A 24,742-nucleotide genomic window follows, 5' to 3' on the forward strand; every position below is an offset into this window, starting at 1 on the left:
CATCGGTCTTGACTGTGTTCTGTCTGTCCTCTGAAAGGCGTGACCCCATTGACATATGGAGTTGGACTTGATGAACATTATGGGTCCCTTCCAACTTGGGATTCTATGATATGTTCCACAACAGCTTAGTGTTTTCTAACCAGGTTACATAAATTGCAAGGCAGATAATGCAAGCACCAAGGTATGATTTAACAGGGGATCTCTCCAGCTTATTTCTGTGACCTGTATGTTCGCTGGCCTTCCATGACAGCTTTCAGCTTTGCTACAACGTACCGTTTTGTTGGTGGGAGCTCCCAGGTAAGGAGCACACACCTGGCTGCCCCAGTTCAGACCTCTTGCTGCCTTCTCACCCTGTGGAGTGTCGGTCCTCTTCGTCCCAGAACTCTGGTGCTGGCCTCTTCCTTCTACTTGTCTGCTGTTTCCCACCTACACCCTTGCTCCCACACAGGCCCGGTGCTGTGTAGGTGATCTGCAATGTAGTTCACTCTCTAGCAATGGAAAATCTGACTGAGGTTCAGAAGCTGAATCAACTGTGTTTGTTGTGAGAGACGGTTTGTTGTGAGGAATTACTATGGTTAAGCAGAGATTTGCATAAACATGCTGCAGGCATCAGGGTATAATCAGAGAGTACCCAAAGACATCAGAAACCCTCCAGCGTCTGGGACCAAATGTTGGAGAGAATGGGGCCTTAGTAATTTATTTAGGGGTCAGTACCTATTGAGCTTGCCTGCAGATTGCCACAGGATCTGCTTGCCTGTGGCAGATTGCCACAGGATCTGATTGCCTGAGGAAATTGTTTCAGTTGAGATAGTAAATCATCACTACATGACTTCTTATCCTCAGGCCTCGTTAGAAGTATCCTGGTGCCTGTCTTCCCTCCAGCCCTAACTCCTCCCTCCCCATGCTGCCTCTGCAAGCAGCCAGAACGGAGACCCTTCACAAAGGTCAGGGAAAGGAACTTCTGGCTGGAGAGAAATGCCGTGAACAGGGCTCTGCAATACCTCTAAGACGGTTCCGTGTGGCTGATACTGTGGCTAGGGGTATCTTGTTAAATTGCAAGATAAGGAGCCAGCCAATGTTCTGTTTTTCAGCCTGGCCTTGGAGCTGCATCTCTGGGAAGTGCAAGTGCAACCAACCCAACAGGGAGGGGTCTGCGAGCCCTTACCTCGGGAGACTACTGAGGTTCTGGCCTTGTAAGAGCTTGACAGTTTGAGGAATAAAACAGTATAGTGGGAAATACTAAGGTGTGGAAAGCTTGATGAAAGTAAAGTTGATACGAATTATTTAACCTTAGACCTGGAAAAGAGGCTTTTTAGCACCTGCTAACGAGAGGAAGAGTTCAAGCAGAAGCAATAATGTATTTCTAAAGTTTATTAAGAGGACCATCAAAGAATAATCAGGCCAAGGTAGGGCTTTTTTTCTTTTTTTTTTTTCTTTTTTAAGTTGTAGGTATTTCAGCACTAGCTAGAGCAGACAGTGGTGTGATTATTCCAGCCACCCAAATCCATCAGCTGTGTGTGCTGGCACGGTGCTGCAGTAAGGCAGCTATATGGCTTCTGGCTCACAGCTGGCCCTCATTCATCCTGCTTGAAGCACAAGCAGAGTAGATGAGCATCTGTTTGCCCTCCTCATTGTAGACATGCCCTTTGGCTTCATTCGTATGGATAAACACAGAGTTTTTGTTTAAAAAGAAATATTTTTAGTTCTTACTATATTTGTCCTTTAAAAAAGAAAGAAAGAAAGAAGCAGCAGAGCAGCTGGAAGATTTCTACATAAAAGGCCCCACGGTTGAGTTCTAAAGAATGAGAATTATTATTCAGTCTGACATGGGCTCAGTGGTAACTTATTTTTCAATTATTTTTCATTTTTTATAATTTAATTTCTGATTTTCTGTATTTATTTATTTGTTTATTTACTGCCACCCCAATGAAACATTGGGACTGTGACTAAAGAAAGATCGTGCTGAAAGTTCTGTATGCCACTTTCTTAATATTGCCTATGGAAACTTCTGGAAATGTCTTCCAGTAAAACAGGAGTGGCAAATCTTGTTTCCTAATATAGTAAAATAAAAAATAAAAAAGGCAAAAAAAATGGTTATATAAAAATAAGAAAAATTTAATGTTCCAGGTTGTACTAAGCAGAAGGAATTCTTTTGCACATTAGTGGTAGGTTAACAAAAAGTACATGTGCTGAGAATGGAACATACGAGATTGCAATGCATGGTCAATGACCTTTTTCTATACCATCTATATCTAAGGATTTATTCTGATGTGTATTTCATATCCTTATTAATAAATCAATATTAACGTATTTAGTATTATGTATGAGTCCAATGTGAACCTTTTCTTTCTTTCTAGGCTAAAGCATTTCATTATATTTTTATAAATGACTTAGATACAGTACTCTAGACAGGTTCTGACATCCTCAGACCTTTCACGACACATAGTACTACTTTAGTCTGAAATGATTTCTTTCAATTTCGCCAAAGTAAACCCTGACACTCCTGGCCTTTTAGGGAAATTTATCACAAAACTTTTCAAAGATTTTCCCCTAACAAGTCAAAATGAAATATCCACAGCACAAGCCACTACTAATTCACTAAGCACAAGCATCCTTCTTGGATGCATATTCTCTGGTTCCCAGGAGAGACAAAAAAAAAAAAAAAAAGGTGCTCAGATGCAGTTGGAGATGTCTTAGGTGATCTTGGAGCCAGCTGATGCAGACTCTGGGCACTAGCTACCGTTGGGAAATCTGTATGCATTGATGTACTCGGTGGGTAAAATATTTTCTCTTCCTCTTAAATAAATAAATAAATAAATATGTAATTTGCTGACACAAACTATTTGCTTAAAACTGGCCCTAGGCCTTGGGGAGACGTTTATGACACTGGCTGGATTGACTTCAGCAAGCAGCAGCTGGTACTTTCACACTGCTCGATGTTGGAATGATCTCCTGTACTGCAAGGTAGAGAGGCAGAAAATGCAGCTGCATCTCTCTGGAGCTAATTTTAAAAAAGCAATGAGCTGGTAATTACCACTTTTCCCAGCTGGTCTTTATGAGGGTAAAAGGTTTAATCATAGATGGAGGATGGAAGAGGAAAATACTAAGCAGGCTGCAAACCGGTGTTAATGAACGTCCCTCCTGGAGATGCTTAGAAATTTATGCTCTTGTTGGCTGGGAGGAGCTGGGAACAAAGATTACCTCCAAAAGGTTATCTGGCAGTCCTTAGGGTTATGCCCTTTGTATATTGGTTTTCTCAGGCAGGGGGGGTTTCATGGTGGTTGTGGATGCTGCTGGCTCGTTCGAGTTCCTGCGATCTTCCCAGGCCCTGGGGGAGGAAACTGAGGTGAGCTGGCTCTGAGAGATGCCAGCGAAGGGGGGTTCTGGGGAGGTTTTTCAGCTAGCATCTCTTTTCTGCTTGATTCCTACAAATAACTTATAAGTTCAATTAAAGCGGTAAAATATAAATATTTATGCATGCATTTAGCTAATGTTTGCTTCTATTTATAAACAAGAGCATATTGCAAGAGGTTCTTTTAGGCAAGTGAATAAATTACGTATGGAGTGCCTCTGTGTTAAATCAACTGTGCTTTATTAACTCTTCCAAAAGGATTAGGTAACAACTAAAACAAAAATTGACAATGAAGTAGCTTTTGTGGGATTTATACTTAAAATACTTAATCTTCAGTAGAACCAGAAGCTGTTGTTTACTTTTTTTTTTTTGGGGGGGGGGGATTGTCTATAAACATATTCATGTTTTTACATTAATTTCAGATGTGTTGGGTTTGTTTGTTTTGTTTTTTACTACTGTTATTGTAGTGAAATGGAGGGTAATAGGAAGAAAGTCATTACTCTGCTGGTCTTGGGGTCAATTGCTATTTGCTAACTTTTCTGCTATGAATGAAAGGACACTGTATCACACATTGTACTTGCTTCAAGTTTTGGTTTTTGCAAATCAGAACCCGGTCTATGAGGTTTTTGATAGTATTTTTTTAATCAATTTTTACATTTCACCTAGATAAATGATGTGTGCATAAACTTCCGATGACATCTAAAGTTGCGACAGGGGAGTTTTAGGTTGGATGTTAGGAAGTACTTCTTTACCGAAAGGGTTATTAAGCATTGGAACGGGCTGCCCAGGGAGGTGGTGGAGTCACCATCCCTGGAGGTCTTTAAAAGACGTTTAGATGTAGAGCTTAGGGATATGGTTTAGTGGAGTACTTAGTGTTAGGTCGGAGGTTGGACTCGATGATCTTGAGGTCTCTTCCAACCTAGAGAAATCTGTGAATCTGTGTGAATCTGTGGGATATTGTATAAAGCAGTGAGGTCTGAGGCCAAGAAAGCTTTTGTGAGCTTTTAAACTAGGACTTTTTAATATGCCCTTTGCATGCTTAGTTTAACATATGATTATTCTCTTGATTGATTTTGTTGATGGCATATCCATCTAAGTTGGTTGGATTTGATGCCTATGCATTGGATGATAAAATAATATTTTCCTATTTTTAGGAAACAATTTATCATGTCTGGTGCAATTAAATGGTTTTAAATCACTTCAGAATTTATTTTATCTCATCTCTTGATTGCGCAAATCAAAACAGTAAAAATGTAATAAAGAAGTGAGGTCCAAGTCTATCAATTTATATTTTTCTACACATTTTTCATTTGCCACGATAACTTATTCCTCAGTTAAATTTTCCGAGGCTCACTGCTTGACGTAAGAGTCCATAATGCTAGTTGATTATTAGATTCAGAGCTGAAAAGACGGTTCCTGTCCCAAGTCTTGCAATTGAAATCAGGTCAGGGGATGCCAAAAGTTGGCCAACAACCCGTGAGCTATTCTCCTTGTGAGTGACCATCTCGGGTTACCTGCCTCGCCGTCTCAGGTCACTGTCTGCCCTAGGCAGCCAGTAGACTTTTACAAGGTTTCTTGCCAAAGGCCTCATCCAGCACCCAGTGGGAACAGAAGGCGAGGCTATGCCAAATTTATTTTCCTGTCAGTGGAAACTGAGCATTATCTGTCAGGTGAGACTGGGGCCGTCAGGGACCTGGAGTAAAGCTTCTGGACCCTTCAGTACGTTTGTGCTGTGTGGGAGGGACGGGCAACTTTTAGAGTTTGGTGTATTCCCGGGTGTGTACAGAGGTCCTGCCAATATGTCACTTTTGTACGGTGCTGGGTTGAGCTAAGGCAGTCGGATCCGGGCTTGGTTTGAAGTATCAATTCTTCTTTTTTCACGCATGAATTTAGGTGTGCCGAGTCCCCTGAGTTAATTAAAGGATTGATTTAGTCATATATGGTCACTGAACCATAGGCAAAACCCTCGAAGTGTGAACTCTATGCAAGGAGAAAGATACTTTCAAATATTTGTTCATAAAAATATTTTCCAGTTGCTGTTTCTGGTACTGAAATGGATCCATGCCTGGTTTTGCCTCCCCTTCCAAATCCATCAAACAAATAGTCTTTGAAGTCAGTTAGGGAAAAAAACATTTTTAATTCTCTCGCATATCAGGTATGTAACAGATGAATATGTGGAAAAATATTTTCTGGTGCTTTTGTCAGCCAAAAGGAAATGAAAGTGTCTTTTTTGGTACTTTATGAGAGGCAAACATACTAATAGCGTGGCATTTGGCTAATAGCACAGCTGCTGGAAACTGGGCCGTGACAACCAAGGTGCAAAGGTCAGAAAAGGAAGAGAAAATAATTTCATTTGAAGGCTAAGGTCATCTGAAATAAGTGATTCCACATTTTAAAGGCTACTGAGGATAAAATCAGTGAATGTCATATCCTTACATTGCTTAATTTCATTCTTTCTTCTTTCCTTATTTGTAATGCTTGCCTATTCAGGAAGTTGAGGTAGGTTTTTCACTTTTAACTTGTAAATGTCCTTAGAGTTAATTAAAGTATTTACAGCATATCATATTGCATATTATACCTTAAACTCTAATCAACTATTAATACTGTTATGAATGGTACATGTATACATGTTAATTATTAATGTGTTAATACTGGTTTATTAACAAGTTACTATTAAAATGACAGAGTAGGTTACAGCAGGTACAAGATATTTTAAACACATTAATGCCTTTCCGAGGAGAAAATTCACAAACACATAGATTTCTGTGCTGTCATTGTGGTATTTTATTGAATGTGAATGTTAAACCTCTTTAATCAAGCTCCTTGTATTTATTTAATTTTTATGTTGAATGGTATACAGATTTAGGTACCATATATTGTGATATCAACATACTTCTTCTGTTGGAGGAAGTTACAGTGAAATGAAGTTATCCTTTGGGGGATGTTAGGAGTTTCTCCTCCCAACAAAAGTAATTTCTGATTAATCTTTGCAGTGTCCTAGCACAAAGACTTGTCCATTTTTCAAGTCAGAGCTTTAGGTGGTATTGAAATGAGACATGGGTTTTCTGCTCAGCGATATCTACAGGATCAATTTCACCTTTACAGTTCTATATCTATTCAGCTATGGGTCTTGCTGGTATCGATAGTGAAGTAAAACTCTAGTGCCATATTTTCTATTGTCTAGCTGGCATAAGTTGTTTTGAATTGCTGTTAGCCAGATTGCTCTAATGTATGTATAGTCATTATTTACTCCTACAAATAATGAGTTTTGTATGTTGAAAATCTCAAAGATTTTCTCTGTTCCAGTCTTTAAGGTTTGTTTGTTTTTTCCATATATGTTTCTGTGTATTTCCCTGTATTATCATCCTGTAGTTTTAGGTAAATTCGAAAATTGATATAGCTCCAGTTTTTTTTAAAAGGAATGCTAGATGCCTGCATAGAGGAGAAAAGGAGAAGGAATAAGGTTACAGAAGAGATGGGTGTTTTTGTAGTTTTTTTTTTTTTTTTTTATGAGCAAGGTGCATTTTCTGTAAAATACTCCTTTGACACTGAAATTGAGATAAACCCCCTTTCCAATCCTTATTTCAAAATTGGTTCCATATGCCAACTGCATAAGAAATCTTTCTTGGGATTTGAATTATTTAACAGTTTCTGATGCTGAAAACCCAGCAGCAAAGCAACACCTAGGAAAAAAAAAAATGTAAACAGGCAAAAATAATAATAATAATTTGTTACCAGAAAAAAATTGTTCAAAAGGCTAATAAATAAATAAATAAACCATCTTATTCTAGAAAGTGATTAATGCGTGGTGAATTTAGCAGTACATCGTAATCCATTACAAAGCAGTGTATCACAATGAAGTTGGTGGGATTTTTTGCATCAACAAAGCTGTGGAATTCAAAGGCAACTCTGTGATTTTATTTCTGGTGCCAAACCCTGTATTTCTAAAGAGAAAAGTTAGAGATTCTTCTGATGTATCTGAAATAAATTAGGAATAATAATCTTTGTAGTTACTGTGGAAAGCTATCGCTGTCCATGAAGTCAGCATAGACACAGCATAGTCAGCATGAATACACTTGGAGAAAGCAAATACATTTCCTCCTGAAAGGTATACAGAATTGCAACTAGTCCCCTCATTACAGGCAGCATTTGCCCGTCCTTGGCAGCCTCCAGATCAGAGAAGAGCAGGATAGCATCCACAGTTCTCCGCACTATCAGCGTTAGTAGTTTCTGCTTCTCACCCCAGCCATAACACTCCCAAAGGAATGCAGTGCCACAAGGCACATTGCCTGGCATTCAGTGAGGGCATGGAGAGTATCTGCTCTTCCTCTAGTCACCTGTGGGCTGTTCTGAACCCAGAAAGTAAGACCTACCGGCTTCCAAGTCTCCAAAATATTCCAACTTGATGATTGGATAGCGTAGGAACATGTGAAATTCAGTTAACTAGAGATAAATGGTAAGCAGAGTCCTATAGAAGAAATAATTTAGGTGTTTTATTCACACTGTTGGGTTTTCAGTTACCCTCCTGGCAGGAAGAAGAAATCTAAACATCATTCTAATTGATAAAGACATCTCTTCAGTGGCAGCCCTCAAGAAATGAATATAGAATGTTGGATACATTAAAAAGGAAATAAAGATTAACATGCAGAAAAATATAACAGTGTTATAGAAATCTTCCATGATTCCTCTCTTCAAATACATTATTCTGTTGTTATCCCTCCCTCTCACAGAGGATGTGAATGAGATATACAGAATATGCTGGAGCTGAATATCTCTTGAACCCCAGTTCTTCAGAGGTGGGGTTGATGGCACTCTGAAGTAGGGGAAATTTTGCCTACAGGTATATATTTGCTAAGTACATAGAATACAAATTCAGGCACATGGAAGGGACTGGAGAAAGCATGGAAAAAGCTTGTTTGCAACAATAATCATTTGGCCAAGTATGCTGAAAATTCCTACCTTCTCGGTTTCACAGCACAATCAGAATTACATAAAACAGAACCCGAAGACTTCCTGTGCAATCATACCTTTATATCAGATTTAAGGAGTCCTAAAAAGATAAAATTTATTAGTAGGAACAGTGACAAAAACATTCACTGCGAGTTCTCTTGGATGTTATTATAAATTGTGTAGTGCCTTAAATATTATTACTGCATATCTGAACATTCACAGTGGTGTGATTTGCATGTGTCCAAATGTATATATATATTTGGGGATTTACTTTGCTGACCTTTTACAATGCTGTCTTGGTGTGCATCATGTCATATTATCTTTATTACTGAATGTTGTAGACTGATATGAAATAATATAGAGTTGTCAGAAAATATTTAATGAAGGGTGTTTTGAAAAACAGGTCAGATAGAAGATTTGAGGTACTGAATGCAAGGAATTTTTTATTCTTTAAATTCTAGCCTGCATTTACTACTCTTTTGAACACAACCTGTTGACAGTTTTGTCTGATTTGGGCTGAATATGTTAGGATCGAAAGATGAGTTGATTCATTTGTAGTTTAATTACATGAAATTGTACTTAAAAAAATGCTTATATTTTCCCTGAGTTTTTTTTTTTTCTTCCCTATTTAGGATGATTATTTCAGAAACTGGAATCCAAACAAGCCTTTCGATCAAGGTAAAGTTAGTAAATATTTTGTGGTTGTATTTTTTTTATTTCCATATACTTTTTCCCTTTCTTGCTCTGTCTGTCGTATGCGTTAGTGAAGAGCTATATTCGTACTTACATCTCATTCCCAATTTAGTCACAGCTTGAGGTGGTTTATGTATAAGAGTTTGACTCATCTCTGTATTTTTTAGCTGTGTTTTTTAATCTGCATCCATTCCAATTTATATTCAGTGATGATATATGTGCTTAGAAAGGTTCTCTGTAGCCCTGAATCTCAGTCTAACATGCAATTTAAAACAGGTGTCTTCACATACCTTTTCTTTCATTTTAAAAACTTCTTAAATGAATGTCATAAACGTAATTACTGTATTTCCTAACACTCAGGGGGGCAATTCTTTGAATCTAGTTGCAAAGTTGTGAATTTCAGAGCTGATTTTCAAAAGAAAAAGGGCATTGTGTGTATGCTGCTGATTCCAATACAGATTCTGTCAGGCATTTTGCACTTCCTTTGTCTTGGTGGGTTATTAAGTTATGGCAGTTACTCCAACAATTTGCAGGCTAGCCACCAAAGGATAGGAGAAAGAAGTAAAAAATATTTTGTTTTGTCCAGAATAGGGAGCAACTTTGCCAACCAGAGACTTGAGTCTTCAAAATTGCTGCAATGTTTAGGAAGGAAATGCCCCTTGGAGTCTCTGTGGACACATAGTTGCTTTTGAAATTTTCACTTTAAGAGCCTTTCTATATTTCATTGCCCAGCACGTATGATGTGCATGTAGCTCCCAGGAATATTACTGGGGACATGTACATATTAGGCTGAAGAGCATCAATTCTCTGTCTTTATGGAAAAGGAACTTCAATGTCAAAGGAAAGGGGAAGATGATGTTTTTGTCAAGGTATATATCCACAGAGAGATTTTCAAAGGCATAGAAAGATTTAGGGTTACAAATTCTATTGATTTCAAACAGAACTTTTGCTGCCCCTTTCAGAGGCCTCTGTCTTCCCAAGAGGAGAAAAGAAAAAAAAAAAAAAAGTAAATCCTGGTAAAATGTTGCAAAAAGACTTTGAACTGATGTACTCTAAAAGTGTCTTGTTCATTGTGTTACTGAGATTTCTGACTCTGGGCAAAGACGCAAATTATTTTAGAGATTATAAAATCACACATGGATACCTTGAAGTGATACAAACATTTGTACATCTGCTAAAGATTCCTGTCTCTTCACAGTGTTACTTTTCCAGTGGGTAAATGAAAACAGCAGGCTGCATCTCTCCTGGGCTATACAGGAAATCTGAGCATAGCCTCGCCAGGCTAACGCTAGCCTACATGAATACGCTTTCTTTGGGACAGGTCTACAGTATTTTCACATTTAAAATATATTTCTAGATTCTAAAATCACTTTTTAAAATATTGTGAAGCCTAAAATATGGAAGCCGGACTGCGGAATCACCACGAAGCAGCTGGGAGGGCAGGGTTCAGAAGTAGCTGCAGGTGGTTAGTACCTGTCAGAAGTGATCTCGTAAAGGCAGCCAGGGAATTCAGTATATCTGTAACAGCTTTAAAAATGAACTGGAGACAGAGGTTTTGAAAATCAGCAGAGATCTACTTCTAGACTTTTACTTCATTTGCATCTTTTAAACAAGAGTGTGCTGGGTCAAACCAATGCTTTCTAAAAGAAAAAAGCTACCTTTATTCAGCAGATTAAATTCCTTAATTATGCATTTAAAAGCAACAACAATTGTAATCTAGCTGTCTTCTTTTTGTTTGTAATGCAGAGAGAGAGATCTGCATTTATGTCTCAAGGAAAAAAAAACACCTTGTTTTGTAAGAAAGCACACATGACTTTCACTGAAACAACCCCTAGAGAGTTGCACAAGGTATCTTTGCATAACATGCCTTCTCAAAGGAAGTCAACTTCAATGCTTCAGCTGCATGTAGAGAGTACCTGAGTAGTCAGAATTTATTTTTTAGCCTTGCTACTAGCCCGCATTTTTATTCATCTCGAACCCAAGAGAAACCAATAGAAAGGTGAGCATCTTACTGACTGAGCCGAGCTAACGAGGCGTTTGGACTGCAGAAGTCAGGAGAGCGTGTAGCCTGGAAATGATTGGTAGTCATTAATATTGAATTCAATTCTGTCAGAGTTGCAGAAGCCATAAAGCAGAAGAGTGGAAGGTGCAGGGTACTCAGGATTTTTAAAATATGAATCAAAGGGTTGGGTGTTTTTGTTTATTTGTTTTTTTGACAAAGTCATTTGAAAGATCATAAGCAGCTTGACAGCTAACTTGGCATAGTTTCTTAGTCTCCTACTTTGGAGAAAGAAAAGAGGGAATCAGGGGAAAAGTTTAGCATAATATTCCCAAGTCAGAGATTTTGTCCAGTAATTAAATGTGTGCACCTAGCCAGACTCACCATAAAATTAACCCATTCGGACTTCATGTGTGGTTGTATGTGAAAACTGCTAAACAAATATTTAACTTGCGAGACATTTCTCCTAAAGCCACCTCTCGGTATATGTATTAAATGCTTCAATAGACAAATGTTGTTAACTTTTCTGGTAAGATGCACAAGTAAAGAGTGCATTTATTTAGGTGTAAAGTTGCTGGAATGATATCAAATTTCCTTGCCATATGGCTTTTTTTTTAAAGCATCGTTACCCCTAAGACAGGAACAGTGGAAGTAATGGGATGCACTTCGTAGTGCAAATATATAAGCTCTGAAACGTTTCAACCACTGAGCTGCCATTACTATTAATGGCAAAACACAATAAGAAGGGAAAAAACTTTATCCTGTTGAACTGATAGTTTTTTCCCCAAAATCTGTGCCTAAAGCTACCCACAAACTCTGGAACTGTTGTAATATGTTTGTACAATTAAGTGCAAGTCTCACTGTTTCTGTTTTGGTTGTGACACTCAGATGATTGCAGTGGACTGAGCTGGCCTGTTTCCTACTCCAAACCCTATCTTTTGCACTGAGATAGAGAGACTGGCTGAAGTGTGGTATGATCATACCCATCTCTGGTGACAGAAATCCCAGCGTTGCAAGCTGCTGGACTTCTAAGGAGAAGCCCCTCATCTGAAATAGCTGGACGTTCACCCTTTATTCCCAGGCTTTTTCTTTATTCTCATTGTCTTTATTCCCAGTTCTTTTCCCCTTTAGCTGAGAAACCTGGAGAGGGATATTTCCTCTCTTTCTCAGGGCTTTCATTTTGGACATTATCTGTCAGGGGAGGAAAAAAAAATCCCTCTTCCACTGTGCTGTAGGAAAATCTTCATCTGCCTATCTATGACTGACTCTGATGTTAGACATACTCATGTAGACTTGACTATCTTTATTAATTACAGGCACGAGCTCTCTATCATTCCAAAGAATTTCCCGTGAGCACTAATGAAAGGCTGAACTGTCAAAATGCCCTCGTTTTTTGAAGAGGAAACACTGCTTTAGAGTGGTTTGTGGCCTCCAGCATAGCATAACCTGCAACTTTCACAGTCCAGTAGCACCATGGAAGTGAATTTGTCAAACTTAGAGCTTTATATCTAGAGATGGATGTGTTGGTATTCACGCTTCCTCTCCTCCTGCATAAAATTGTACCTAAGTATGTCTAGTGTCTGACTGGCAAGTCCAGACTCTAGAAGCCCTCCAGGCTCCTGCAGCTGTGCACAATAAAGTTTGCCTGAAATTCATAAGCATTCCAAAAGCGAAAAGACAATAATGGGAAGCCTGTGATGCAGGATGAAAATCATAGAACCTACAATTATTTTTGAACATGTAATTTTCTGTTAGCCCAGTTAAGATGTTCTTTCAGAAAAGCCTGAATAAATTCCCTTCAGAGAGTTTAGTACTGTACACATCCCTAGCCACAAATATATGTTAGTTTTATAATAAATGTTTTCTATTACTGTGCCTCAGATGGCAGATTTCAATTGAATAACTTATTTTGCAATTTATTTTTTGACTGTATTTGAATTAGTTTTAGAGGCTTATTCATAGGACAACTGCACATGAATTATGTTTGCAAATCTTCAGTAAATCAGTACAATTTTAAAACATGCTAACTAAATCAACAGGAAAAAAATAGCTGAGATGCTGCACGTGAAATATGCTATCTTCCATCAGAGGCATTTCAAGCACATTTGGCTGCTTACATCCGCCGACAGATGCACATGGCTGTCATGTGCTAGAAGCATAATATTAAATTTCTTATAAGCTTGTAAGCAACCTATTTTTTCATTAAATATGGCATCAGAAGTGACGGAGATAGGATCCCCATCTGTGATGGTATTATGGCTGATGTGCTTTGAACTAAGACAATGATCGATAGGTTGCTTGTCTAGAATTTTATTAGCACTTGGGGAGCACTTGTTAGTTTGGTCAATAATGGTGCTGACTTTCTTTTAATATCTCTTACTTCACTGACTGTGAAGCAGGCATGATTTTTCAAAGGGAAATTCACGCTTCCCTCTAGTGCTCATTTAGCTCCCATTGAAGTAAATACATCTTTGGGAATTTAATACAGCCCAACCCTGCTCTCACTGGCATCACTCAGTAAGCAGCAGCTTCCTTCCCTTTGCTTCAGTTCAGTGTACAGGAATTTGTTCTTAGAAGCATACTTAAACCTTTAAAATTAACTGTTTGGAAAAATACATGCCTGCAAAGCTTCCATTCTTATTTGCTTACATAGAGACCACAAAGTATTGTTCACGCTAGCAGGGTTTGTATTCTGGTTGAACAAGGCCAAACCATTCAGGCACAGTCTCCTGCATTGACATTACTTGGCTTGAATCTATTGCTATGCCATCCAATATTTATGCTGCACATCAGAATGAGTTTTAAATCATTAGACAGTCACACGGGTAATTTGCAAAGTATTTAAAGATGTTTATATATTTGTGAGTTAATTTTAGATATTGTTTGGTTGTAATCAAAAAAGAGGAACTCCAAGGGAGAGCAAAAGTAGAAGGTGAAGCGCCAGTGGTCATTAAATGTCTTCCTAAAAATTCTGAATTATACAATGCCAAAGTAAAGACAAGTGATTTCAAAATCAGATTTCAGTAAATAGAAAATTAGTAAGGAATAAATTCTAGGGGAAGAATAATTAGGATAACTGGCATTTCCTTAATGTGAAGGGCACAAGCACAAGAATACCAAGAACTTGGTTAATGATAAGGTTCTTAGTGACTTAGTTCGCAAGAAGTTATTTAGAAAGTGAAACTTTATTGAACTAAAAGAAGGAAAAACCATTGCACCGAACAAAGAAAGCCAGGTACAAAATGAGGTGTTTAGGAAAGGATTTAAGGATAATAATTTTCTATGAGTGTATTAAAAGGAAGAGAAAAGTCAAGCAAAATGACGATTCACAGCTCAGTGGAGAGAGAAGCTTATATAAAGGCAATGATGAGAAGGTAAAAGTATTGTTACCTGTCTTTGCTTTGTCTTTCACTTAAAAAGACAGCTGTGATCAGGAGGCTATTGCAATTAATATTCTCAGCTGAAGTGTAAGACTATGGATTAGGGAAAGAACAGGCCTCAGTAAATTAAATGTTTGCAAATCAGTTTGAATTGACCCAAGGGTTAAGTGAATTGGCTGAAATAATTTTAGAGGTACTAAAAGTTATCTTCGAAAATGTATGGAATTGTAGAAGCCTAGGAAAGGACAAGCAGTATACATGTTTTTCCAGCTGCAAAAAAAGGAAAAAAAATGGAAATTGTACCACATGACTTAAAACTAAAATCCTGAAAAAAAGTGCTGAAATAAATATTAAAGCAAAGGTTTGTTAACATCAAGAAGATAAGGGGATGAATAAAGCTAGTATGGATGTCAAAATAAATCCGTTTCTTTTTCAGTGACATTTACAGGCCTTGAGACTCAAGGATAAGCTTGCTGTGTCACGTATCTTGACTTTAATAAGGCTCTTGACATTGGCTTACTTTACTGTTTTATAAGCAAGTTTAAGAAGTATTGTCTAAAAGAAATAATTGTGAGGTGGGTACAAAATCACTTGGAAAGATTCGTTCTGGTAGTAGTTGCCAATGGTTCCACGTCAGGCTGGAAAGATAAATTGAGAAGGGTTCCTCTGTGATCTATTTTGAGTCCAGTATTATTCACCACTTTCATGGAATTGCAGATGTTGAAATTAGTATGCTTATTAAATCTAGAAATGTAGCCAAGCTGGGAGAAGCTGTACACATATTAGAACAGCAATAAAATTCAGAGTAGCCTTACAATATGAAATAAATGGTCTGAAAACAAAAGGTAAAGTTCAGTCAGGACAGATACAAAGTTCCGAACTGAGGTAAGAACAATCAAGCTGCACAAAACGGAATAAAAAACAGTTGGAGAGTCATAAATTCTGACTGATAGTTGTGAAAAAGGGCTGGGGATTACAGTGGATTACAAATTGAACATGAGTCAACGATGTTGTTCTGTTGCAAAGAAAGCAAATGTTGCACTGGCATGTGTGTAGCTGTGAGTAATCCTTTAGCTCTAGTCAGCACCACTGAGACCTTGGCTGGAATACATTGTCCAGATTTGCGTACTAGGCTTCTAGAATAGTATGAATCGATTGCAAAATACCCAGAAAAAAGTACCAGATATGATCAGAGTTGGAGAAATTATATTCTAGGAAGGAAGACTGAAGGAGAGGAGGTGGCTCTGTGGGGGGAAAAAACTATTTTAAAATGCCTATAGTGAACTGTGAAGAGGAGGAATTGTGATCTGTCTATTGTGGATACAGCAAGGAGCAATTCATTACAGAAAATATTAATTTTAGCCTTCGTAATGACAGGAATAGTTGAGCATTGGGAGAGGTACTTTAAAGAGTCTGTGAAGTCTCTGTCTTTGAAGGTGTTCTGAAATACGGTAGACAAATGTCTTGTGCATAATGACACATTGACAGCTGATCCAGCTAGGGAGGAGGGGAATGGAACCAGCAACCTTGCCAGCATTGCCATTGTAGCAGTGAGATTCTGTGGTTGTTCTGTGATTAATGGAAACTAGTTGATTTAATTGAAAGAGCACAGAAGAAATGCTGAACAAGGTTTTTTCTTAAAACAGATTTCCAGTCAAAGCAAAGAAGGGGAAGGAGAAAAAAAAAAAAAAAAAAGGTGAATAGGTATTTTTTGACAGACATTTTGGCACCATCTGAAAAAATACAGGTTCTCATTTGATGGAAGTAATCTGCATAAACTTTAAGATAGAAACTAACCACAGGCTTGCAAACCTCCATGAATATAAACAGGGACTGGTAAAAGGCAGTCTGCTTTATCTGACTGCTTCTTCTGACCTCACTTGCTTTCTAACATAGGAAGACATCCTACAGATGATTCTGCACTTGGTTATTAATGTTTTTTTTCTAGCCAGGCAGGAATAAAGGTCACGATCTAACCCTAAGGTTAAAGATTTGGGTGTAAATGAGTTAACTATTCTCTTTCAATTCATTAGATAAAACATGACAATGCACATGTATTTAGGAGTTAAATCTCCTTCCACTATCAACCTAATAGCCCAGGTCACCAAAGCATTAATTGAATCACAGCTATTTTCCTCCGTGTTCTAATTGCTTGAAATTAAACATGTTTGCTTAAAATAGTAACATTTTTGATCAAAGCTGACTATTTTCATTCTAGCCTTGCAGTCCTTTGTCATGTGGAAAGTTACTTTAAACTACAAAATGGCACAGCAGCAGTGCACAACAAGATGAATAAAAATAAATAAATAATGTGTATTCAGGTGTTATTCTACACTAAAAATTTCCCTAAACATACTATGGTGAAAATAAGTATCACTTTGGAGGGCATAATTTAGTCATTTATTCACTATCTGTCTTTCCTCTGTGTCCTCTGGTTGTAATTTATCGATGGATCTTGCCACTGATGTGTGTCTTCATGCTGTCAGTTATTGGCTACCAGCTTTCTTTAAAGATCTTGTTCCCTTCAGTGTTTCAACTTTTCAAACGTTGTCTTTATAAGGACAGAAAAGCTATATCTGAAGACCAGAATTTGTCGTGCACCATCCTTCACGAAATGTTGTTTAGAGGATTAGATCTATTTTATCTAGGGTGTGTTGTCTACGGTTGTTGTGTTCCATGCGTGCAGCTTTGTAGCGCCTCAATGGAGGCTCTACAATAAGAGGGAGGCACCCAGATGAAGTGCTGCCCCAAAATGGGGGGCTATTATGGTCACTTTAACCAAAAGGCAGGACAAATAGAATCAAATCTGTCATGTTCGTGGGTACTTTTCCTGGCACAGCTCTAATTTATAAGCTGAGCAATTAATTCACTTAGTCCCTCATCTGCCATGTTCTACTTAACAACAGCTAAACAGAACTCCAGTATAAATGGATGGACAGATAAGCATTCCTAGGGATCATTGCACATTCCAGCAATCTTTAATGCAATGTAAGTAAGCATTAGTGTAATTATTTTAATGTGATACTTTGGTATGTTCATGGAGTTTCTCCTTTAACTGTGGGGGTTTAAAAAATAAATCAGAAAAATGCATGTAACCAGACTCTAAGAGCAAAAATATCTTTGCTGTGAAGGTTCCAGCATATAACCCTGCTTTTTTGTTCAGTGAGGACCTTTGCAATAACCTTTCATATTTAAAGCCAAGCAATGAGGAGTTGCTGACACAGGCTGTAGAAGTTTGCAAAACTGAGAAAGGGAAGAACCCCTGCTTGGCATGGAGTTAAATATAGACATCTGAGGAGGAAAAAAAAAAAAAAAAGTGTCAGCTTCTCTTTCAATAAACCATAAAGCTACCTAAGAAAGCAGTGTTAGCTAAAATAAATAAATAAATAATCTAGCCATGATTTGTTAATTCCATTCTGAACTTTAATTGTTTTTATGGTTATAGTAAATTCACTCTAACCCAAGGACCTGTTCATCCTCAAAATCCAGAGAATATTTAGCTATCTCAGAGGAAAGCATGATGCAAAAAAAAAAAAAAAAAGTACTTCTATAACAACTTTTCCATTTTTGATATTATCAGTCATCACCACATTGCATCTTTGACGCTAATAGAACTGTAAAATATTCATTTTCATGGGCTTTCTTTTTCTCCCTTTCTTCTCCTTCCTGTTTTTCTTCAATTTGCCTGAAATGCAAGTGGTAGAATAGTCACATGATGATTGTCTGCAGTATGCTCTTATACAGGCATCATATTTTTATCTAGTTTTTCAAGTAGCAGTGCTCTTTTTAAATTTAAGCTTCTCAGCGCCTCTTCACTGTGCTGAATAGCCACAGTGAATATCCAACTGAAAGCCATTTATACAACTGAAAGCCAAATGCACTTATTCATTCTCTAGGTTGTCTTTGTGAAGTGTCCATCTTCCACAATTGCTTACTTCAGTAAGCTCAAGTTACTTCAATAGCCTTGAGGGTTTAAGAAAACTGTTTAATTGTGTGAAGTTTTTTTTAAATCTTTTGTGATTCTCAGGTTGCTGACATAAAAATGTGAGGTTAAAAAAGTGCATATGTCCATCAATACTGAGACTGTCTTTTTGCATTCACTGTGCAGCAAGAGGAATGCTACTTGTTCTAGTTCTTCAAATTGCATATTTGCATGAGTGCCACCTAAGGTCATCTTTTTATGATAAAGCCTAAAAACTTTTTCAGCAATCCACATTATTATTTTTTTTTAATTTCTTTTCATTTTCCCCTTCTTCTTACTAGCATAGTCAGGAAGCATCTTACCTATCTGAATATCCACTCAGGTTGACAACTCTTATGCTGTTCAAGCCAAAGTAATTTGAACTATCCAAGCTAAAGGCATGAAAAGCAGAAGTCTATCTGAAATACACCAGCAGGCCCTTAACATGGGTGCAGATATCAGAAATATAAATATATTTATAGTTTGCAACGTAAAGATCATTAGTTATTACTTTTCATCTTTAGATACTGCCTCAACAGAAATTCTACATATGCTATTGCTGTGTGCTTAGTGTAACCTCTATTTAGTTATTCAGACTCTTAATTGCCTAACTGCTCCTGGCTTTTCATTATTCTGTTGCAAAAAATGTGACTTGATATTTAGGCAATCATTTTTCATTTTCTTTACAGCTCTCCTTTTGAGCTGCTTTTTCATCAAGGCGCACTGCTAGGATATTTTCCTACACAGGCCTGTGCCAATAACATTTTTCCAATGCCTATAAATAAATTAAGTATACTGTGGCTTGAAAGAGAAATTGCGATCAGCTGGTGTTCCACTACCTACAAAACATTTTATCTTCCTTCAGTTTCTATTACTGTGCTCTCCCTTGACTTTGTATAGGAAGTTGCACTCCCTGTTAGCGTCGTGTGGCGTGTTTGTGTGCAGCGTGCTTGATGTATGGAACTATTGCCAACGCCTAGCATGGATAGCTCAGCTTTTGAAATTGCATTGAAGATGAACTTTTTGACAGATGCGGCTGTTTATATGATTTGGAAATAGGCCTGTTTGTATCAGGCAGGCAGGCACTTCATTTTTCAAAATGGAAAAAAAATAACAAACAAAAAAGGTTTGAGATGAAAGAGAAGAGAGAGGCCACCCATCTAGTGGGAGCAGAGAGCCCAAAAGGAGGAAAGCGCTCAAGAGCTATACATGTTAATTTTATAATGGTACAACAACAACAACAAAAATCCTTTTCCTAGGATGAAGTTTTAAACAGAATATAATTGCTTGATTTCATCACATCTGCACAGTGATTCACAACCTGAAAGCCAGTTGCCTGGTCTGAGGTAGCTGTCTGTCATTTAATCTTTGTAGGAGACACTGAAATAAGTTTTTCAGATTTCAGGCACTGTACTGGGAGCTGCTTTGAGGACTAGCTAAGACTAATTTTTAGAAGACTAAAGTTAGATGGAATCAGCCATCGCTGTCCAGGAAAGCAAGATATATACTGGAACCTCTTCCGCACGCTATTCCACTCCACTTCCCCAGAGAAGATGAAAAGATCAAAAAGATCAAAAGCACAATGGTTGTTAAATTTATGGGGATCCTGTCTCAGTTTTGAAGCTCAAATAGAGCAAATTTTATGACTGAAACTACTTCCCTGTTCTGTGGAAGAGCTGGCACAGGCCAGGCCAGAAGTTGTGCAGGCTGTTGTTTTTTAGATATTTATATATATAAAGTCTCTTCCCCATGAGACTCCCAAAATACTCTGGTTTCCTTAGCTACTGGATTGGATAGAGGATATCTCCTCAGTAGGGGGTCCATTTTCTGGTTTGCTCTTGCCATCGTTGGTACCCACAATATGCTTGTTCAGGACACTTCTGAACACATCTGCATTCATTAATGATCAACAGGCTGTTTGCATGGTTTCCCAAAGCACAAAATAAGCTATTTGAGGTCCATTCTGCTGTTTGGGACAAGAGAGTGGTTGTACTTTGTCTACTTCCGCTAAAACACAATTAGCTCAAGTTCACAGGCCTATACCAACAGCTATGCTAACTAGGCCTAACTAATGCTAATTGCTACACTGACACAAGATATTTGGAAATTCTGATCCGTGTTTTCTGAAACTTTCAAGAACAGCAAACTCTGCCAGATGTTCAAATGAAGAAAGGAACTCCGAGGAAATGTATGTCATTAAATAACCATGGAAGGTGTCCCGTACAGGTGGGATTCTCCTGTAACATGCTTACCCCCCTAAGCACTGGTATCATCTTTGTGAGCAGCAGAGTATTTGAAGATTACCTAGCTGAGAATCTAGGAAAGCATCAGATATTCAGTGAAAAAAAAAAAAAAGTGTTTGGGGTGAAGGCTGCAGGAGCTGGAATTTTGAGATAGTGTTACTTCTGTTTTCCTCTGAGCTGGGGAAGAGAGAGTCAAGAGAAGGGAAGATGAAGTATGCAATAGGTGATGTTTAACGCTTTGAAAAAGAATCAGATAGTTTAATAATGGATTTTCTGTGTGACAGTCCTTTGGCATAGCAGATTTTCACCTGTACATTAGTATGCTGTCTGTTTTGTCAATCTAGCAAAAAGGGAAAAGTCTTCTTGCTTGCTTTTCTAAAAGAACTGCATTTCTGTGATCTCTGTGCAGCTTTTAAATTAAGAATTATTATTTTGAATTAAAATACTGAAACCACCCTCTCTAGACCTTAAGATCTGAAGTTTTTAGCTCACTTCTAGTTAGTATTCAATGTAGGAAGGGATGGGGTTTCAGTAAGTTGCTGAAGAAAGGTAGTACAAGGTGGAGACATTGAGTAGAAACGGGGGAAGAGGCCAAGAAGGGAAGATTTAAATGTATGTTTGGAATAAAAGGTTTTGTTATGAGAACTTTTTGATTGTTTTTTGGGATGTGTACGTTACATTCTATTTTGGTATTTCCCTGCGTCTGTTTGTCCATTTCATTGGAACAATAAGATGTTTTGAAAGGAAATTATTAAAAATTGAAGTCTGAATTATTCACAAACACACTTTTTTAAGGCATTGAATAATTATAAGAGGTTGTTCTTATAGGCAGGCAATTTCCTCAATGATAAGAACTTTTAGTCTGAGGAATTAATTTTCAGCATGCTACCTAAATAAAATGTTCATTAAAATCTTCATATGGTATGTAATAGGGAGCTAATAATGTTTGTTGTTTGTTTTTTTTATTTCAGTTATGGTAGATGTGAATTAAATAGTATTTTAATAAAAATAAATAGTAGCATTTATTTTCCATTGAGTGTTGTGGATTTACACGATGTGTCTGAACATACAAAGAGCCTAGGGTGTGGATGTGTGTGGTGAATGGATTTTATTTTAATGACCTATAATATAATTGCCCTGTCCTGACAATTAAAGTTGGGCATTAAATCTTAATTCATTAATTCCTTTGCATCTTTTTTTTTTTTTCCCCCCATTGAGGAGAGAGGTGGAAGTACTAAAAATTCCTCTAAGCTTGTAAAGCTTGAAGAAGTGTATGACGAATAGATTTAAAACGGATTACTAAGGGGTAGAATACAAAGGCGAAATTACATCAGTGTCAAATTCTGCCCTCAGTTACATGCAGGCTCCTTCGTGAAGTTACAGTGATTTAAATTTAGCTTAGACTTGCATTACTTGGATGGAAAATGCGTGTTCATTGTATATTACTCTTTTTCAGTCGTTCTGATGCAAATGCCCTGTAGTCACTTTCACATGCGTTTTCCTATCCATATATATCCATGTTTTCTATGGGATGACTTTCATAGCAGAGACTGAAAAATCTCCATAGTCCAACAATTAAAAAATGAGCACATGGCCAGGTCTGACTAAAAGGTCTTCCACACTTCCCTATATGCCTATGTGCCACTTCCAAATACACCTTAAAGAAAGACTCCTCAGATCCAGAAGTAGTGATGATCTCAGCATGATCCCAAAGTTTGAGTCTTAGTTCTGTTCTTCCAAATGCTGTCTAATGTATTATGTACTGTGTCCTTCTACTGAAGCAATTTCACACCTCATCTACTAGAGATGAAAATGGCAGGGAACAAACTATAAATCCAGCAAAATCTTGGTTTAGTAAATATATCATCCTATCAGAACTTTTTCACAAAAATAATTAGCTCATCACTTCCTCAATCCACTGAACTTGCAGAGCTTTGGAAGTGATGTCAGATGATGTTATCTCAAGAGACTCTCCAGGAGTCAGCAAACCCAGTCCTTCCCTCAGGGAAGCATCAGCCACATCTGCAGCAGTCCTAACAAAGAGAGGCTCTCCTAACAATCACTGGTGGTCTTAAACACCTCCAGTGCAGATGCTCCGCAATCTGCCCAGCAATTTATTCTGGTGTCGTCCTATCTTAACCATGAGAAATCTGTAACCTGAACTTCCATTTTCGCAACTCGAGCATTTGAATTGAAACCTTTGACATTGGCATGACAAACAGTCAGGCTTGTTGTTAAGTTTCCCTTCAATGCTGTTGATTAGCTTTTCCTTAAAGATCATTCGCTAGCCTTGTTAGACTCTCTCAAACTGATCAAAATGGGGCACTTGAAACACATGACAGCAGACACTAAGAAACCAAGTGTTTAAGGAGAAAGGAGCAATATGTTTTAGGAACTAGAAGGTCATCAGTGTATGAGGGTACACCTGTGTATGTGCCTCTGTGTGTTTTGGGGAGGGAGGGGAACACAATCTATGTATACATTGCAGCTGAGGTAAATTTATTTGGTGCTGTTTATGCAAAAAAGACAGGAGGAGAAGAGCAAGAGTGGTATGAATAGGATTTGCTCCAGCAGTTTTACATTCTGTGCTTTCCAGTTAACCAAGGTGGTTTGAGAGTAATTCTTGCCATATGCCCCCAGTATATAGAAGTGATAACGCTGTTTCTATCATAAAGGGGTGCTGATATGTTTTTCAGGGACCACACCAGATGCTCTATGGCTTCTAGTTCCTTACTGCTAGGGCATCTGGACATCAGAACCGATGTGTCTGTTAAGATCTTAATCATGCAGTCCAGTGATAAAACGGGCACGTGCAACCGTGGGACTGTAACAAATCTAGGCTACTCAATGTGTCACAGCTCTGAAAAGGGCTGTAATTTGTTCCTTCCTCTTCGACATGTTGGCTGCTGGCATTAGGGATCTGGCCATGTTGCTAGAACTGTGCACTGTGCACCTTGAGATTCTCTTTAAGCACCTCTCCAAAGGTCTGTGACACCAAACTGAACTCTTCTGGCTGCAAGAATGGGAATGTACTTTTCATTTGTCATTCCTCTTTAATATTTCCACCTTGTTTTGTGTGCTTTAAATGTTTTCAATGAGGTACAGAGGACTGAGATATGATTTTATGTGTGTAGCCTGCTGTAAAGCTCAAGGCATGAAATCTGTGAAGATTTTCCTGAACTGGACTAGTAATTAACTCAGACATACAGAGTATCACTAATGCAATGAATAGGCCAGTGGTATATTCTTATTGCGGTATTTGACTGTTCTTATTTTGACTGCTTTTAGACATCTGCACTCATGTGCTTGTCCCAGTGTATGCATTTGAACACATAATATTTGGTATTTCTTCAATAAATACTACTTTGCATGTAAAATGGAAGAAAACTTGGGCATTTTTTTCTTGCAGTTTGGATTTTTGCCAGGATAGTATCTTCCATAAATAACATGACCTAGTGTTTGCATTCCTTGTGCTCTTCACCAGAACTTCTTTGTTTGAAGCAAGCAGTCTTTCCACGTTGTTTGCAATAATTCCACCCTCATTGATTTCATCTGGTTGAATAGTCCTTTAATCCAAGCTCAGAACCAACAGAACTTTTTTAATGCTTTTACTAGTAGATGTCTATACTATGTTATGGTAGTGTAGATAAGGTATGATTTATCACTTTATCAAATAACAGTTATTACTGGACCATTAATTCTGGTTACAAAGATTATTAGAAGTACAGATTTTTACACCGAGGGCCAGTAATATTTTTTTATAATATAGATTTAGAAGATATTTATGCAAGCAGAAAATTGAATCAGCATCACCATCGGTGTATTAAATTATGGCATTTTATTAGAGAAGAATTCCTTTAGAATACAACAGTAGATACAGATAGAAGAAAAATGCATGAGGATTACCAGAAAGGGTTTAGCATCTTTAAATTACATTTTGAACTTCCAAGTATTGTGCATGCCCAAAATCATTCCTTTTGCCTCCAGAATATCACTCCTATACGATTTATTTGTGTTCAGTGTGCAAACCTCTCTCCCTAAATCACTAGATGCTAGCGATGATTTAGCTTATATTCTTTGATTTGTGCAGTTTGAGATAGTATGGTCTCCTAGATCAACTTAAATAAAGGAAAGCAAAAATTATTTGCTATACGAAGAGGTGAC

At 37.7% G+C, this 24,742-nt stretch overlaps 1 protein-coding gene across 2 annotated transcripts in view; it reads left to right on the top strand.

Annotated features, from left to right (window-relative positions):
• The window catches only part of SPOCK1 (SPARC (osteonectin), cwcv and kazal like domains proteoglycan 1), a 290,148-nt gene that overhangs the window by 88,121 nt on the left and 177,285 nt on the right, over positions 1-24,742 (top strand). The window contains exons 1-2 of one of the 2 annotated variants that reach the window (XM_083798321.1): positions 3,091-3,346; positions 8,935-8,980. In XM_083798321.1, coding sequence (XP_083654447.1) covers positions 3,275-3,346; positions 8,935-8,980 — 118 coding nt within the window. In that variant the 5' untranslated portion in view covers positions 3,091-3,274. Of the gene's footprint in view, positions 1-3,090; positions 3,347-8,934; positions 8,981-24,742 lie in introns of those variants that run through there. The other variant, XM_083798320.1, reaches the window with a different exon arrangement.

Source organism: Anser anser (genome assembly GCF_964211835.1).
Source record: "Anser anser genome assembly, chromosome: 14".
Taxonomy (NCBI): Eukaryota; Metazoa; Chordata; class Aves; order Anseriformes; family Anatidae; genus Anser; species Anser anser.